Source organism: Bacillus rossius, chromosome 17 (genome assembly GCF_032445375.1).
Source record: "Bacillus rossius redtenbacheri isolate Brsri chromosome 17, Brsri_v3, whole genome shotgun sequence".
Taxonomy (NCBI): domain Eukaryota; kingdom Metazoa; phylum Arthropoda; class Insecta; order Phasmatodea; family Bacillidae; genus Bacillus; species Bacillus rossius.
The window spans coordinates 9934787-9950174 of NC_086344.1; the positions used below are offsets into that span (position 1 = coordinate 9934787).

General features: G+C 36.6%; 1 protein-coding gene across 1 annotated transcript in view; it reads left to right on the forward strand.

Annotated features, from left to right (window-relative positions):
- Positions 1–9954: 9954 nt before the first annotated feature.
- The window catches only part of LOC134540932 (transmembrane protein 131), a 56209-nt gene continuing 50775 nt past the window's right edge, over positions 9955–15388 (forward strand). The window contains exons 1-3 of the mRNA XM_063384012.1: positions 9955–10089; positions 10232–10278; positions 14125–14150. Coding sequence (XP_063240082.1) covers positions 10002–10089; positions 10232–10278; positions 14125–14150 — 161 coding nt within the window. The 5' untranslated portion in view covers positions 9955–10001. The remainder of the gene's footprint in view (positions 10090–10231; positions 10279–14124; positions 14151–15388) is intronic.

The following is a 15388-nucleotide window of genomic DNA, read 5'->3' on the forward strand; positions in this document are numbered from 1 at the left end:
GCCATGCATTTAATACATGTTTAATGTGCATCAGTGATGAAAAAATATCATTGGCTGTGATAGGTGTACAAAATAGAACAGGCTTGCATGGTAAGGAAGTGTTTTACCTTGATGAATTGTGGTTGGATACAATTCTCACATTCTAAAAATGCTGGCAGTGCAAAAATGATGTAACGAGAATAACTAAAGGAAATGCAACCAAGAGGCTAATATTGGTACATATTGGTTCTGGACTAGCAGTCGAGCAACAAAAAGATGCAGGAGTCCCCCAGTCTGGTGAGGGTCTTGTTGGTGTTGATGGGGAGGGGGGGGGGGGTACTGGAATGGTGATGATGTTTATGTTTTTAAGTTAACACAGACACTGAGTGAGCCATCTTTCTTGCCGGCCATGATGATCCGGCAATTGTACAGCGATTCGCTCGGCTCTATGGCACCATCTCTCAGATCCCTGATGTTGGCATATAACATGTACTTACAATGATGAACAGAGGTATTAATTCACAATTTTAACTTATTTGTGGTCAGCTTCAAGGGCAGGAAAAAATGAATCTCATTTGATGTTTAGGTGGTCAACATATAACACATGTATTTACAAAAGTAAAAAATTCTATTTAATTTACAGCTGAATGATTGTTTGTGTCACATTATTAGACTTCATGCAGAAATCAAAAGTAGGTGAACAGGAGTGCTTTAGACTGGCATCAAACACAGATTGTTTCAAAAGTGGTCCCTTAAAAAAAAAAAAATAGTTGCTTTTTTTTTTAGTCAGAAGTACATTTAAGGGGTTACAAAAAGTTGGTACTGAAAGTCCTTCTGATCACAACATTGTATAAAATGGTGTTTTTCGAGAAATAATATCCGAACATGATAACCCCTTCCATTTCCAACCCTACTAAACATATTTTCTTCCTTCTGGATGTGCCACTGTTTGCAATGGTAAGTAACTATTAGCATTATGATGCAGTTTTGCTAACACATTTCTTTGAACCCTTGAACAGTTTCTGAATCAAGAACAACTTGTTCTGTCATCATGCATCGTAATTGAAATTACAGTGAGTAAATATTACACAGAGAAGCACTTTATTATAATATCCTAACACAAACAGCAAGATATGGCATGTTCATATACACTTAACATTTTAACTAACTGTAAGCCCATACAATAATAAATGTTGTGCACATTTATGATAGATGTTTGTTGTTAATATTTAAAAAAAAAACATGACATTACTCGTCTGTTGGCCAAGGTTGTGACGTCATGTCTCTACGTCATTGATTTTGGGTCTCCTTCAGTTAACCTCTACTTTTTTGTATAGTGGCCATCCACACTAGATTATTACATTACTCCTAGTCAGACTGACACTAGAGAAGTGCTAGTGGTCACTAGATTTCTAATGGAATCTGTGCATTCGGCCCCTACGCTTTTGTAGTTTGTAAAAAAATAATTTAAACTATCATTGTCAAAAAAAAAAAATTGAAAGCAAACAGCAGGTAAAGTGATACAAATCAAAACTTTTTTTATTTAGTTTTAGAACATTTTATTGTGTAACATTTATAAAAATACACATAAATATTTACATTAAATACACATTTGATATATTTTTGTCAACATTGAAAAAATACATTTACTTACAAACCTAAGTACAAAAATATTAATAGTTGTTAGCCAAAAATTTACATGTATTTTAAAAATGGCCAAAATTCAATTTAAGTTATAAATTTCTCAAAAACAGTGATGATGTTTTACTTGTTATATACCTCACATACAAGTACAACAATGAATTCAAGGCACAATGCCGAACGGACCAATATTAAATATTTCAATTCCAAAATTGACCATCTTAGCCACTAATTTTGGTGAAAACCCAAATTTTAGAGAAAACAATGTAGTACACAAAACCATACTGCATCTAGTACTGTGTCATCCTCTTAATGCACTGTAAAAATTGACACCACAAATTTGGCAAATTTCACATGCAGTGTGTTAAAGCAGCAGCGGTACAGCTGTGCAGCAAGTTGTTGCAACGTGGTCCATCACAGCTGCACACGCTACTAGGGCTACATGATACAAAAATAAACCTTCGTTTTTCAACACAACTAACAAATACCACAGAGAGACAGTTATTAAAAAATCATTAAAATAACATTAATTACAATTTTAAAGAAATTAGATAATGTTACAAAACTTTTAAAAAATATAAAATAATGTGTAACAGTGTACCTATTTATGTTCATACAGATTATAGGAAACATTTTCAACTAACAGATAATAAACTTAGATAAATGTTGAATTCGAGACAGTAAAAGAACAATAAACAGAAAAATAAACAATGTATTTGCCGAGGAAGAAAGAAAAATACAGTAAAAATGTAATGGTCAACTACTAATACTAATATCACTGGAAGAACTCACAACAAAAATTGTTATGCCTCACTGAGCAAAGTGTTATAGCTAGAGACCGGAAAAATTTGCGGATTCATTTTGTGATAGGCTGAAATTCAAACATGTGTACAATTCTGCTGGTTCTGCTATTGGCTCGCAGTTTAACTGGAGCTCTCTGGGCCAATGAGAGACTATCGACCAATGAAGCGTCGAATCACAAGCTACCCAGTGGAGACGCCTCACAATTTAGTACCCAATGAACACGCGTGTTTACTTGAGAAATGCAGAGGATAATGGAGGCTATCCTAGAGGTCATTGAATCCGCGAATTTTTTGGGTCCCTAAATAACATATTTTCTTAGCAATGAATGATTTTTCGAGACATTGCAATTCTGTTGCATTCAAATATAGTATATTGTTCTAAGGTGGCCTATTGCTGTAAATTAGCCCCACAGTGGGAAAGCCAATTGTTGTAAGCTCGGAGGGTGGTTTAGATTCAACAAGTTGTTGAGTGGGTGCCACCGTATGTTTGGGGCACACAGTCCTGGCTGAGACTCCTCTCAGAGCGCGACATGTGTCGTGTGGGAGCGAGATTCAAACCTTCCGCACGTGAGCTACCTTACCAGGACCTGGCCCACTCTATGTTACGGTGGGCTCTTGAGGCGTCCCACACACACGTGGTCAAGAAATAACATGAGATTCCACAACTACAAATTACAGTCCGCCCGCCCGCACGCTCAAAGTAAACAGTTAAAAAGGCCCTACGGCATGAATCAGTTATGGTGAGGTACAGACTACCCTTAAGGTTGTACACAGTTACGCGTCGGTCGATTTCAAAGACCTGTCGAGGGGAGGCAAACATTTAACTGAACTGTCTGCGCCCAAGGCAGGCCCCAAGGATCTTAAAAAAACAACTTGGATTATTAAATTATTAGAACAGAATCACTTAGTTAATGACGGCGACGTATGAAGTCCCCGGGGTGCTGGCGTATCCTACCTCGGCCGGAAGGGCTCTCTCTCTAAGGCATCATGGCGTCATGGCGTCTTCGCGCAGGACAAAGCTACCATTACAATTACATAGGTGGTTGAAATAAATACACAAAGCACTTGAAAAAAAAATAAGGCACATCTCCCCACACCCTCATTATCAAAAAACAAACAGTGATTTATTAATAAATATTTTAAAATGTTGCCAGGCTCGGCAAATTTCAGGTCCGCTCGGGACTGCCTGGCAATGTCTTTGTGAAAGAACGTAACTTACTTAAAACGATAAAACGTGACTCTTTATGTCAGTCAGCCAAACACAAACACTTGAGGCAAAAAGAAAAGGTTTACAATATTATTGTTTAAATTTACGGGAATGAGGCACTGCAAGTACAACGCCCTCTTGTGGTGACGCGCTAATCAGACAGTCACACTGTCACACTGTCACGGACATCGGCGATACAACAAGCCCGGAACAAATGCTAAGGACTGGGAAGGGAGCCGAGTGTAAACAGGCTCGTGGGGGGCAGCCCTGGTTGCCGTCAATATGGCATAGTTAATTAGCTTAACTATTACAATTAACAACCACCATCAAAACATTACACGAGCACTTAAATATTTCAGTCAAAGAATGTTTAAGCTTTTTGACATGTAATACTTTCATACAAGACAAAAACTATAAAATATAATCTATTTGTACAAAAATAGTCTGAGATTTAACACCTCGCAACTGACACCCATGTACTTTTCTTCCAATGGCAGTATTATCTGAAGCTATTTAAGTGGTCTTAAGCTGACTAGAACAAATAATGATCAAATATACAAAAATAAATATATCTACTAGACACTAATTTAGACAAGCTACAACAAAATATCACAGAATTTTTAAGTATAGCTACACAGGCAAACAGAATGTCAATTTTTGTTCCTGCACAAAAGTGTTTTGGTGCGTACTAAACAAGATATTGATCATCTAACTAAAAAGTATTTCTTCTTCTTCCTTGACTACTTATTTTCCAGACATGTTTTAATCTCCTTTAATAGTGACTATTGTATTGTAAACTCACTGAATGTAATTTACTCAGTGTTGGTAAAATGAGATAGATTCATACAACAATTCTACTGCAGAGTTACCGAACATGCAACCCACATCAAACCAAGTTAGGCCAATGCAATCATTGATGCCTGGGCTGTAGACACGCATGTTTACTTTGTTTTACTGGGTTCTCTTAGTCAGGCTCATGCTTTTGTTTCCTGCCGTACACACTTGTACCAATTCATCAAAATGCTTGGGAATAATCTTCAAAATGATGGGAACAAAAGCCTAAAATTGATCCATATTTTGAATAGCCATTTAAAAACAACACAAAACACAGAAATACAAGTTAATACACCATGAAGCATAATAATGTAAATAATATAATTAAATTAATTAGCATTTTAGCAAAAGTTAAATTAAAAAAAAAGAGTCTTTCAATTCATAAAAATTCAAAGAATGTAATTTATTAAGCAAGAGCATTGTACCAAAACAAATTATTTAAATGGACTTGAAAAGATTAAATTTACTTTATTTTAGCTTGGCCTCTTTAATAGAAAGTAATTTTTACACTCCTGATGTTTGTCCTTTTTTTCAAACACATAACTACTTGGCAATTAATTTTATTCAAGAAAGCTCTCTTAAAAATATGCTTATTAGAAATTATTTTATTGTAAAAGTGTAACATCTATTACTAAAAATGGCACTATTTGGTGAAACCAGTGCTAACAAAATATTTGAATAGTTGAATAATGCCCTCTTTGTATGAAAAAAAAATATACAAAAAAGAAAAACAAGATCACCCACTTCCAGATCAGCTAGAAACTTGAACTTTTCCCAGGAGAGAGCTCGGCCTGTAACCAACAGAAACATTCCAAAAATTAAAATTTTTTATTTTAAACTCACGAAAAAATTAAAAACTATCCAAAATCTACCATTATAGTATTGTCTTAGAAGAATCATCCAGGCAACACCATTGTCAGAGATGATGGAAAATCATCTAAACAATATAGCTATGAATAATTGCTATAAAGATGTCTATTAATTACAAAAAAAACTATCATATCTTATCGAAGACAAAACACCATAATATTGCTAACCAGTGAATTCTTGCGACATCATTTTGCACGCTTGTTTTCACGACGGGACCAGTGTGGGTCAATTATAAAACACGATACCGGCAATCGTGGAAGGTTAATATGGGAGACAATAAAGGTAGAAGTGAATGACATCATCGGAGTAAGCGAGCGAGAGACTATAGTTCAGGGCTTTTTCAGAAGTTGATATATGAGTAGTTATGCATGTATTAGCATCAGTGTATGAGAGGAATATGATGTTTGATTATTTTAGAAGTTTGTACGAGAAATGGAACAGAAGACAATCAACTAGTGGAAATTATATAAATATAAATTATTTTTTTTTTTGGTATTGTGAAGAAGAGTACAGAGTTTTCATGCCAGAGGAACACTGCTGGGTCGTAAGCCTTCCTGCCGCCGTATGACCTGCATCACACAGGACTGCCAACACCCAACAGCGCCAGAGAATACAGCTGGAAGCGCGCACGCCTCATATCAGCTAACAATGTCTTCCAATGTCAAGCTGACACACTAAACTGGAACACACATCTGTTAGCTTTGAGGAAAATCAAGAATGAACCATCATACTGATATCAAAGAAGTTCTTTTTCCCTTCAAAATATTCAAAGGAAATATTTGATCACTCATACATCATGCAGTTTGAATTCTCTGTGATGTTAGATCGGGGATATGGCGGAAGGCAAGAGTGCACCCGAAGCTCTCGCACCTCCTGTTACACCGAGAGATAGGAGAGGTATGCTTGGCTCAGGTATTGTCGTCAGTTCACGAGAACTAACTACACATCATGTTTGGCTCGGTTGACGAGGACTAACGTACGAGGTCCGGGGCGCTGGGGCTCTCCCCGGGCTCGGGCAGGTCCAGCTCCGTCATGAGGAAGTGCTTGAGCACGTCGCCCACCTCGTCGCCCAGGAACCACCCGGCGGCCACCGTGCCCACCACCTTGGCCAGGCCGTGCCCCACGCAGCGCGGCTCGGGCGGCACACGGCGCTGCTGCGCGGGGGGCACCCTGCAGGGACCGCACCTGTGCCGGCCTCGCGCCAGGAGCACGCACACTAGCGGCGTGCGTGCCGTCATCACCGCGCCTGCACAGTCACCGCCCAGGGTCGTTCCTGCCGAGACACTGGCGACACGCACACGAGCGCAGCTTCTGGAGCCATTGGTACGTTATCGAAGGCTGTAGACATGGATGCTTAAGCCTATTGATGGACATTTCCAACAGCTGGTATTCTTATGGACAAAAAAGGGAAATTTTCCCTCGAAACAGGAATTTTTCTCACGAAAAGAGTTTTATTTTTCAAATTTTTTGAGTTGTTTTTGCAGAATTTTCCTCCAAAAAAAAAAAATATGGGAATTTTGGCGAATTTTGAGGAATTTGAGCAAATTTTAACAATTGTTGAAGGTCAAAGGTCAAAACCAATGATCAAAATCAAGGTCATCCAAGATGGCCGCCGTGACGTCAAAATCCAAGATGGCGGACTAGCACCGGGCACCAAGCGTCAGCGTTAGTGCCCGGACATACATTTGTATACTACTCATATGCATTACAGAATTGAAATGAATTAAAATAAAAACAGCTATAATTCACATAACTGAGATGCCCCTCGTGCCTCTCGCACAAAGTAAACAACTATGCACTTGACAGGTCAGAGAGCTATATACAGCGACTTGACTGGAACACATGTGAAATGTCCTTAACGAGGTCCCAGACCAGCGCCGGTGGGAGGAACCGAGGGCCGAGGAGCTAATATCTCAGTTATTCATCCTCCCCATTACTTGGCAGGTAAGATATTGCATTTACAATTTAAAAAAAGAAAAAAATTTAGGATACTGAACGTTACCGAGGCCATTACTGTGAATGTGAACTGCACATATTGCATAATGCTCATCTATTACCAATACACATGTAATTTCGCACTATCATGTAAAACTAGTGAATGAAAAAAAATATTGAAACTCAACATCCAAACATGATGAAGAAATTACAATGGTATGGAAAACATTTTTGTGAGTACCTTACCAATAAAACATTAAGTTAAAAATTATTTACTTTTTTTTAAAAAAACATTTTAATCTTTTCTGTTACTTGAGACTTTTTTTTAGAACTTTAAGGTGTATAGCAAGCCCTTACCTCTAGAGTAGCATACTGAACCCCAAACCAGGTCTAGATGCATCAACCCCAATAAGGGGGTACATTTATAGTTTAGAGGCTTCTTCAAAAAATAGAACAAAAATACTTCCTGCAATTTTGAGATCAATATTTTTATAGGTTTTAATGGATTTTATTCCACAATTTCAGAAAGTACCTTCGTTACGTTACTTGATATTGGTCGCTATGCAACAAGTCCTGATTTTAAGGTCCCTTTTATATCGGGCAACCTGTTTGCAAGCACTGTAGGGACTCACACATGGTGGTACCTACATTACTGAACAGGCTACCTAATTTCTTTATGTAGTTGCAATCACGAAAACACTCGTTAGTTTAGTACAAAATTGTCATTATTATTTAAATACCACACTTGACACAAATGGGCCAAAAAAAGACACACACACACAAATAGTTAACATGGTGCCAATGATATACTGATATGAATAAAGCACTTCACCTATAAACGTTTAGCAAATCTTTAAAATGTAACAAACTCAGGTCACCTGTCTCAAAATAACCACAATGATAAGCACCTAACTGGTCCATGTTTTAACCTGTTACACAAGTTCACAAAGGAACACTTACACCCTACAGGCCTTAAAGCCATGAAAGTTACTGTTAAGCCACACATTTGATGCAACCATTAAGTGCCTAGTTGCAAATGGTGAACATTAAGCTATTACATTTAAATTCATTCAAATCTTTATTTTTGGTACTTCTACATGTGTGTGTTGTAATCATGAAGTGAAGCTTTATACTGTCTACAAGCAGGTTTCAGTAACCAGGTGTGGGTTCAACTTCCTGTGATAATAGTTTCCAACTTCTCTATTAGTGCAGTTTATAACATAATATGTAATTTGAATAAAATGTTGGTAGTTAGTAACCTTAATTTTATTGCTGGAAATGTAAAAAAAAAAAAAAAAAAACCTTTGAATGAGCTTTGTGGTTTCTTGGAATAAGTTTGCCAGTTCATTATGAAAACTCATTTTTGAATTATAATTTTTCCAAAGTAGGTAATTTGGGTAATTTCCTAGAGTATGAGCTCACTGAAGGAAATACATAAATTTAAGATTCTGAAATTGGTTGTGTTCATGGTAACTACCTACTTTAAAAATATAGGAGAGTGGGCTATGAAGACCAGGGAAATCATGAGGTAAAAAGGCGGAACATCAAAATGTGGTGTTTCTGTATAATCTATAGTGTTTAACAGAGGAATAGAAAACAGAGCAGGGTAGAAAAGTCTTGGCCTTGGCCCTAACATAACTAAAATCAAAATCCCTGTCTAAAAAAAGGGTCTTGGCTACATTATTTATGTACTTAGTAAAGATGTATGTGGTTAAGTGTGAGACAAGTCGGTACGACCTTAACTTCACCACTTAAAATAAGGTATAAATAAATTATCAATACCGGCTGTATCTAAATGACTGCTACCAAACACAAGTGATACCACAGCACATAAGATAAAGCTAATGTAAATTCCAGCCCCCACAAGCCATAACCATAATGAACAAAGCATTCGAAATGCGCGGAATATGGTGACGGCCAGCGTTGTAACACAAACGCACCTGGATCAACATGAATTAATTAGTTTGAGTTTTTAAGGAATTAAAAAGTTTTAGTTTTTCTTAGAATTACAATTACATGTGCCACAGCAAACCTGGCTGGGCGCGTCACACAACACAGCCGGCCGTGACTGGTGTCACGCCGTTCGGCTCACTGCCCTAACTCACCCTGGCACGCGCGGGCGTGTTCGTTTCACACGTCCTAGTCAGGTATTGAGGACACACAACGGTCTGTGCGACCAGAGGGAGCACTGACAGGTGGCGTCAATTTTTATGGACATAAAACTCGCAATTGTAAATTTACTTGATTAGTACTTGCCATTTGCTCAATTATTGCTACGAATGTTGGCTTGTTCATCTTAGGTTTCCTCATCAAATATGACATTGTTTTAGATTAAATAACCAGCCTAATAGGGACAAAACAAATACGTTTACAAGGTCATTAAATCAATGACAAAAAATTTTCCTTTCTGCATGTGATAACAATTCAACTCAGCTTTGAAGTATCTTGATTCGATGACTCTGCAATGCGCTGAGAAATCTCTCAACTTTTTACTTAAACTAAACACTTGAACTCAGAAAGTTCTCGAGTATTTCTTGGCTGGACTCGGCAAGCGACTCATAGTTCCTACACCATTGTCACATAGATCTATATGACAATGGTCCATTATTTACTAGTATTTTATTTACTCTATGGTCTATATCAATGTATACTCTATGGTCATTTTCCACACACTGGTGAAAAAAAACTCAAATTACCAAGGACTGTAGAAGTAAACAAGTATTTAAGGAAAAATGGGGAGAAATACTGTATGTTTTGAAATTTTTATTTTTATGATTACTTTATTAAATACAAAATTGACAGTCGATGGGAATAATAACGGTAAGTTAAGGGCAATTTTTAATGGAACGTGTTATATTTTTGATTTAGTTATTCATTAAATTCTATACAAACAGGTTAGAGGATGTAGAATATAGAACCTTACATTTTCTAGTGTTTTGTAGTTTTTCTATTTGTTTTCTAGGTTTCCTGCAGGCCAACAACGATGTCCAGTACATTTCGGTGCACAAGGTATTGTAGTTGGGGGGTTGTAAGTTACATTGTAGAAAATTTTAGAATGTCGTAGGGAATTCTGAAGGAAAGCTAAATTTCTAAAATAAAATAATAATATATAATTGCCAAAATGAAGTTTTCTATTTCGTAAAAAATTTTTGAATAATTTCCAAAGAGGGTTTGGTAATACGTCTGTAGGCTAGTTTACCATTTTAATGACAAGTATTGTTTACTGGAGATAAGTTGTATTCAAATGCCAGATTCATTTTCAAATGCATACCATGATTATAACATCTCGCAAAAAATTGGTAAATGTATAAATTTAGCCAGGCTTCAGTGTGACATAACTCGTATGATGCCTTAATATATAAGATTGCTAACAGTTTCATTCTAAATAAACAAAACTCTTCAAAAAATCTGAAACAGAACTTAACGACGCCTACCACGTTAGTTTTTATATCGGTTTGGGTTCGTTTGACAGTCCTCTCAACGTGCCACTTTTGTACTCCCAGCTTCGAATCCTAGATTCATTTCCAAACGTGTACCATGTACGAAGCAACACATTAGTGCAAGAACTGCATAACACTAAACAAAACAACAGCAAAACATACATACAACATACATAACAAAAAACTCAATAGTGTACAAAACAGCTTGTCTGTCTCTGAACATAGAAATTTTCAACATATTTACAAAAAAAGCCTAGTTTATAAAAATTTTTAGTGCCAATCAGTCAAATGGGACAAGTTTCAGGAGCTGTAAAATGAACACTGATTTTTGGTACGACATTAGGATTTACCTCACCTTAAAAAATGCGTAGCTGAATATAAAAAAGCATATCAGACTCATAGTCCCCAACCGTTTTTGTTTGTTTTACAAGCCTCTGAACTTGGATCATTTGAAACCCCAACACTAACCCACACATTCAGACTTAATATGTACCTTCAAGTTATTGTTTAGTTGGTTAATTCATTAATGTTGTTTGAATTTTGAATTTTCTTATGGCCTGGGAATTAAACCGCCAGGAAGCACGGCTACACACGGGCAGGTGAAGATCCTTTATCCACAATCAATCAACATGCATCTTTCTTCGTCTGCGTGGTTGGTACCCTCTTGTGCAAGCAAATATTATACTTCAATTCTTACAGATAAACACTTTTGTTCATACTTATCTGTGGAACACATCTAACCCAAGCATAGTGTTTATCTGTAATATGTACATGTAATATAAAATTTGATCGGTATTAATATTTACTTTGTATGTTTTAAGTAAGTCAGTACAACACACCCTTTTCATTTAAAAGTGCAATAAAAAATACAAAAAATCAAAACTTTCAATATCTTTATATTTATAATTACATGGCTCGAAATATGCTAGTTGTCCTGTGCATGCACAAAATGTTGTTTGCTACCAAGTCTGAAACAAAAACATTAATATACATACTCGCATACTTGAATGCTATCAGAGCTATTAAGAGCTTTTAAGGATCCATATTAAAATTTAAGTACTTTTAAGGGCCGTTAATTAAAAACAATATAAGGACATCTTAAGGCTAATAAGCAGGCATACGAACCTGGGCTGCCGGCGAGTAGCCATACTTGCCAGACGTGTAACTCGCAAAGATGCCATCTGCTTTGTTGTCGCAGGGCCTTGATTGCTACAATAAATGCCCATGTGTGGGTTCCCCACTTTACTCATCTACACTGCGACTATTTATGTATTCTCGGTGCGTGGGTGCGTGCATGTTCTGCACTGTGAGTAGCCGTGCTTCCTGGTGCATGAATCGCCTGCTTTCTCCGGTGATCCGAGAGACTGTTGCTGCTGTTTGCTGGACTGTCTTTGAAGATATTGCCCTGGTCGCTTTGTGGCTGACTAACAACGGTCCGTCGTCAGGTTGACGAGGTACTCACGACTGCCGTTGTCAGCTGATTTAATTCTCAGGCGGCAAACTTACATGCAGAGAGGTTAAAGAAATTGGTGCAGCATTAGGAAAGTGCTTAGAACTGAATGGCGATTATGCGGAAAAATTAAGTAGATGTGCAGTAAACAATAAAAACATTTTATGAAGATTATTTTTCAATGACCAAATGTACCTTACTTTATGAATATCTTCTCGTACTCTTGGTATTCATTCGAGAGTTGTGTGTTATTTTATTTCAGAATTTATGAAAATGGTTATCTGTCCCAAAATTTATTTTCTAGTTTTATATGCAAAAGTCTTATGTAGTCAATATGTTAAGAGATGAGCATACACAAAAAAAAGTAATTCCATAATAATTTAATGAACTTGGGTTTTCATTATTTGCACAAATGCAGGTGGGGAAGACAGGGAGACAATGGTGCAGTTGTTTCATGAGTGAGTACAAGGTGATACATTAATGGATGTCAATAAACCATATAACACCTAAAACAAAGCAAGTTTTAAATTTTGCATCACAAAATCAAAAAATGTGGCTTCAGTTCACAGGTTGTTGGGGGCTGGCATTTCCTTTTCCTGGACTGCCAGCGATTATCAGCGATTATACAATTTGAGTTAACGGGAAATATAATGAATTATTTCCTATTCTTTAACAGAAGGTGTGAATCTAGTCACAAAAAGTTATTTTGTCTTTTGAAAGGCAGGCTTGATGATAGTTTTGAGAGTGGATTAATGTTATTGATTCCAATTTTCATGGGCAATTTTTCTCATCTTGTTCCCGTTTAGAGCCAGAGTTATCTTTAGTACTGGACTTGTGCCCTTGTTGCACTAAGGTAAACTCCTCGCTGTTGCCATGTTGTTGGTGGAGTTTGTGACACTGTGCGATTCACACTGAGTGGAAAGTGGGTCAGTGGGTCACCGGCCAGGCTGTGGTTACCGGAGTTTCCCTGATTCACCGGAGCTGCTCTTATTCACCGCAGGCTCTATTCACTGGATGTTCTCAAGCTTTTTGATCTGTATGAATTACCGTGGTTACATTAGAACAAAGGCTTTGCTTGATAAAGAGCAACTCTTTTGATTCCAACTTACATGATTCAAGCAACGGTTGTTCTTTACTTGCTGTAGTTTTAGAGGCAGTTTTTTTAAGTTTGTGACCTGAACAAATTCTTCTAATTCACAAACAGAGACATTACAAAAGGGTGAACGAAAACCCGGAAAATCAGGTTGATGGATCAGAGATGAATTAATGATGACTAGTTCAAAGAACTAGGAGTGAAAAACAACGACGAACACATAAAGACTGAGGAGCACGAGCAAACACATCCGTCAGCTTTCAGATCCCAGCCGCTAAAAAATGTAATAACAGTTCTCTCTAAGTTTGTTATAATTTTATGCAGTGTATAGACTTACAGAATTTTTACCCTTAACACTTTATTGTTATTATATGTTGGCTACCTTAAGTGCAACTCATGTTGGGTGGCGGTTGTGTGGGGGGATGCATTGAGAGTGTACGTCAACTCCCCTTTCTCAAAAAAATTATGGAAAAATTTGTGATATTTGGGTTAAGGTGGCATGTTATTTTTGGAGATGGAACCACTAGCTCCACAGGAAGTGTGTTTCATGTTGAGGTTGATAATGCAAGAGTGCAAACCCTGTGTTGTTGATGCAACCTTTCTGAATACACATTATCTAATTTGATTAATGTGTCTATTTTTTTTTCAAATACTCCTTGAAAAATATTCGTGTATCTATCTGCCGTTGCGAATGTTGTATTCACTGCTCTTGATTGGTGAATAGCAGTATGGTCTTGAATTGTATTACATTCAGCTGCTAGGAAGCACTTTTCTTAATGCCATCTCAAAAATAAGTTTTAGTACTTATTGCATTGTTTTAATTTTAAAATGGATTTAGTTCTAAAAATCAATCTTTTTTTATTTTTTTACAGGAATTTTCAAGTTCATCAAGAATAAGGTAAGAGCATTAACAATTTGTTGAATGTGCAAAATTTCACCATTCAATCTCAACTTCTTATCTCATTTGAGGCTTAACTTTTATTATTTTGTCTATATTGTGAAGAGTACTTACCTATATGTGTTATACTGAAGATGTGTAAGGCAATTAATTACATCACCCAAGTCAAGATTATTAACACAACAGGCGTGGTAAGCTGATGGGGGCGCAAGAATTTTATACTTTATTCTGTCTAAAATAACTAAAGAGCTAAAAAATTGTCATGTACTTAACAATCTTCGTAAACATCATACCTTTATACATGATTTTGGAATCGGTTACAAGCAAGACTAATGAATTTAACATGCTTCAATTCAATAAGTGTACAAATGATTCTAACGGTTGCTCATGTACGACCAGCTCTGTAAGTGTGTTGTAATTGGATAGAATACAAATATGTAAGATTCAATTAATTGTTATTGCTTTGGCTTAGCTTCATAATGTTCATCCTCGGAGCCTGACTTCCGAATTTAAAATTTAAGTTTAATTTGCACAAAGCATTATCATTTGAGTATCCAATTAACTATATGAAGTGCTATATGTAATAAAGTTCAAATATTGAATGATTTCTGTAGCAACAGTATGAAATATACTTATTCTTTGTTAAACTAGTGTTGATCTATGATTAAATGATTTGAGTATAAAACATACTATTTAATTTAGTTTGATGTAGGTTAGCTGATGCAAAATAGTAGTGCTACAATTAGTTCTAAAGATTCATTATATCAGAGAGTAAGATAACACCAACTTTAAATATTAATTTAAAAACGGCACAGAATACTAAATCAAGGAATAACCTAGAAACTTTCTTATGCATCTCATGCACACATTTAATGTACAAAATGGAATGCTTGTATTATCTGCACTATGCCTACGCCTCTCCATCGAAAATGACATATTTTCCTAATTCCAAGATGGTTGTGGATGTAGTGCATAAAAATATTTACCTTTGCATCTATGCATGATACAGAACAAATCCATAGGTGCATTATTCCTATACTTTTCTCCATCCAAGATGGCACTCTCTCCTGGATCCAACATCGGGAGGGGAAGGGGGAGGGAGCGACACTACCGCTCTCTAGCAGACAACACTGCCACTAAAGATGGTGGACAGTTGCACACTGGCAGCAAGTTTTAGAATTAAAGATGGCACCATAGCAGATACTTTTTAAAATTTAAAGATGGCGACCCTAACAGAG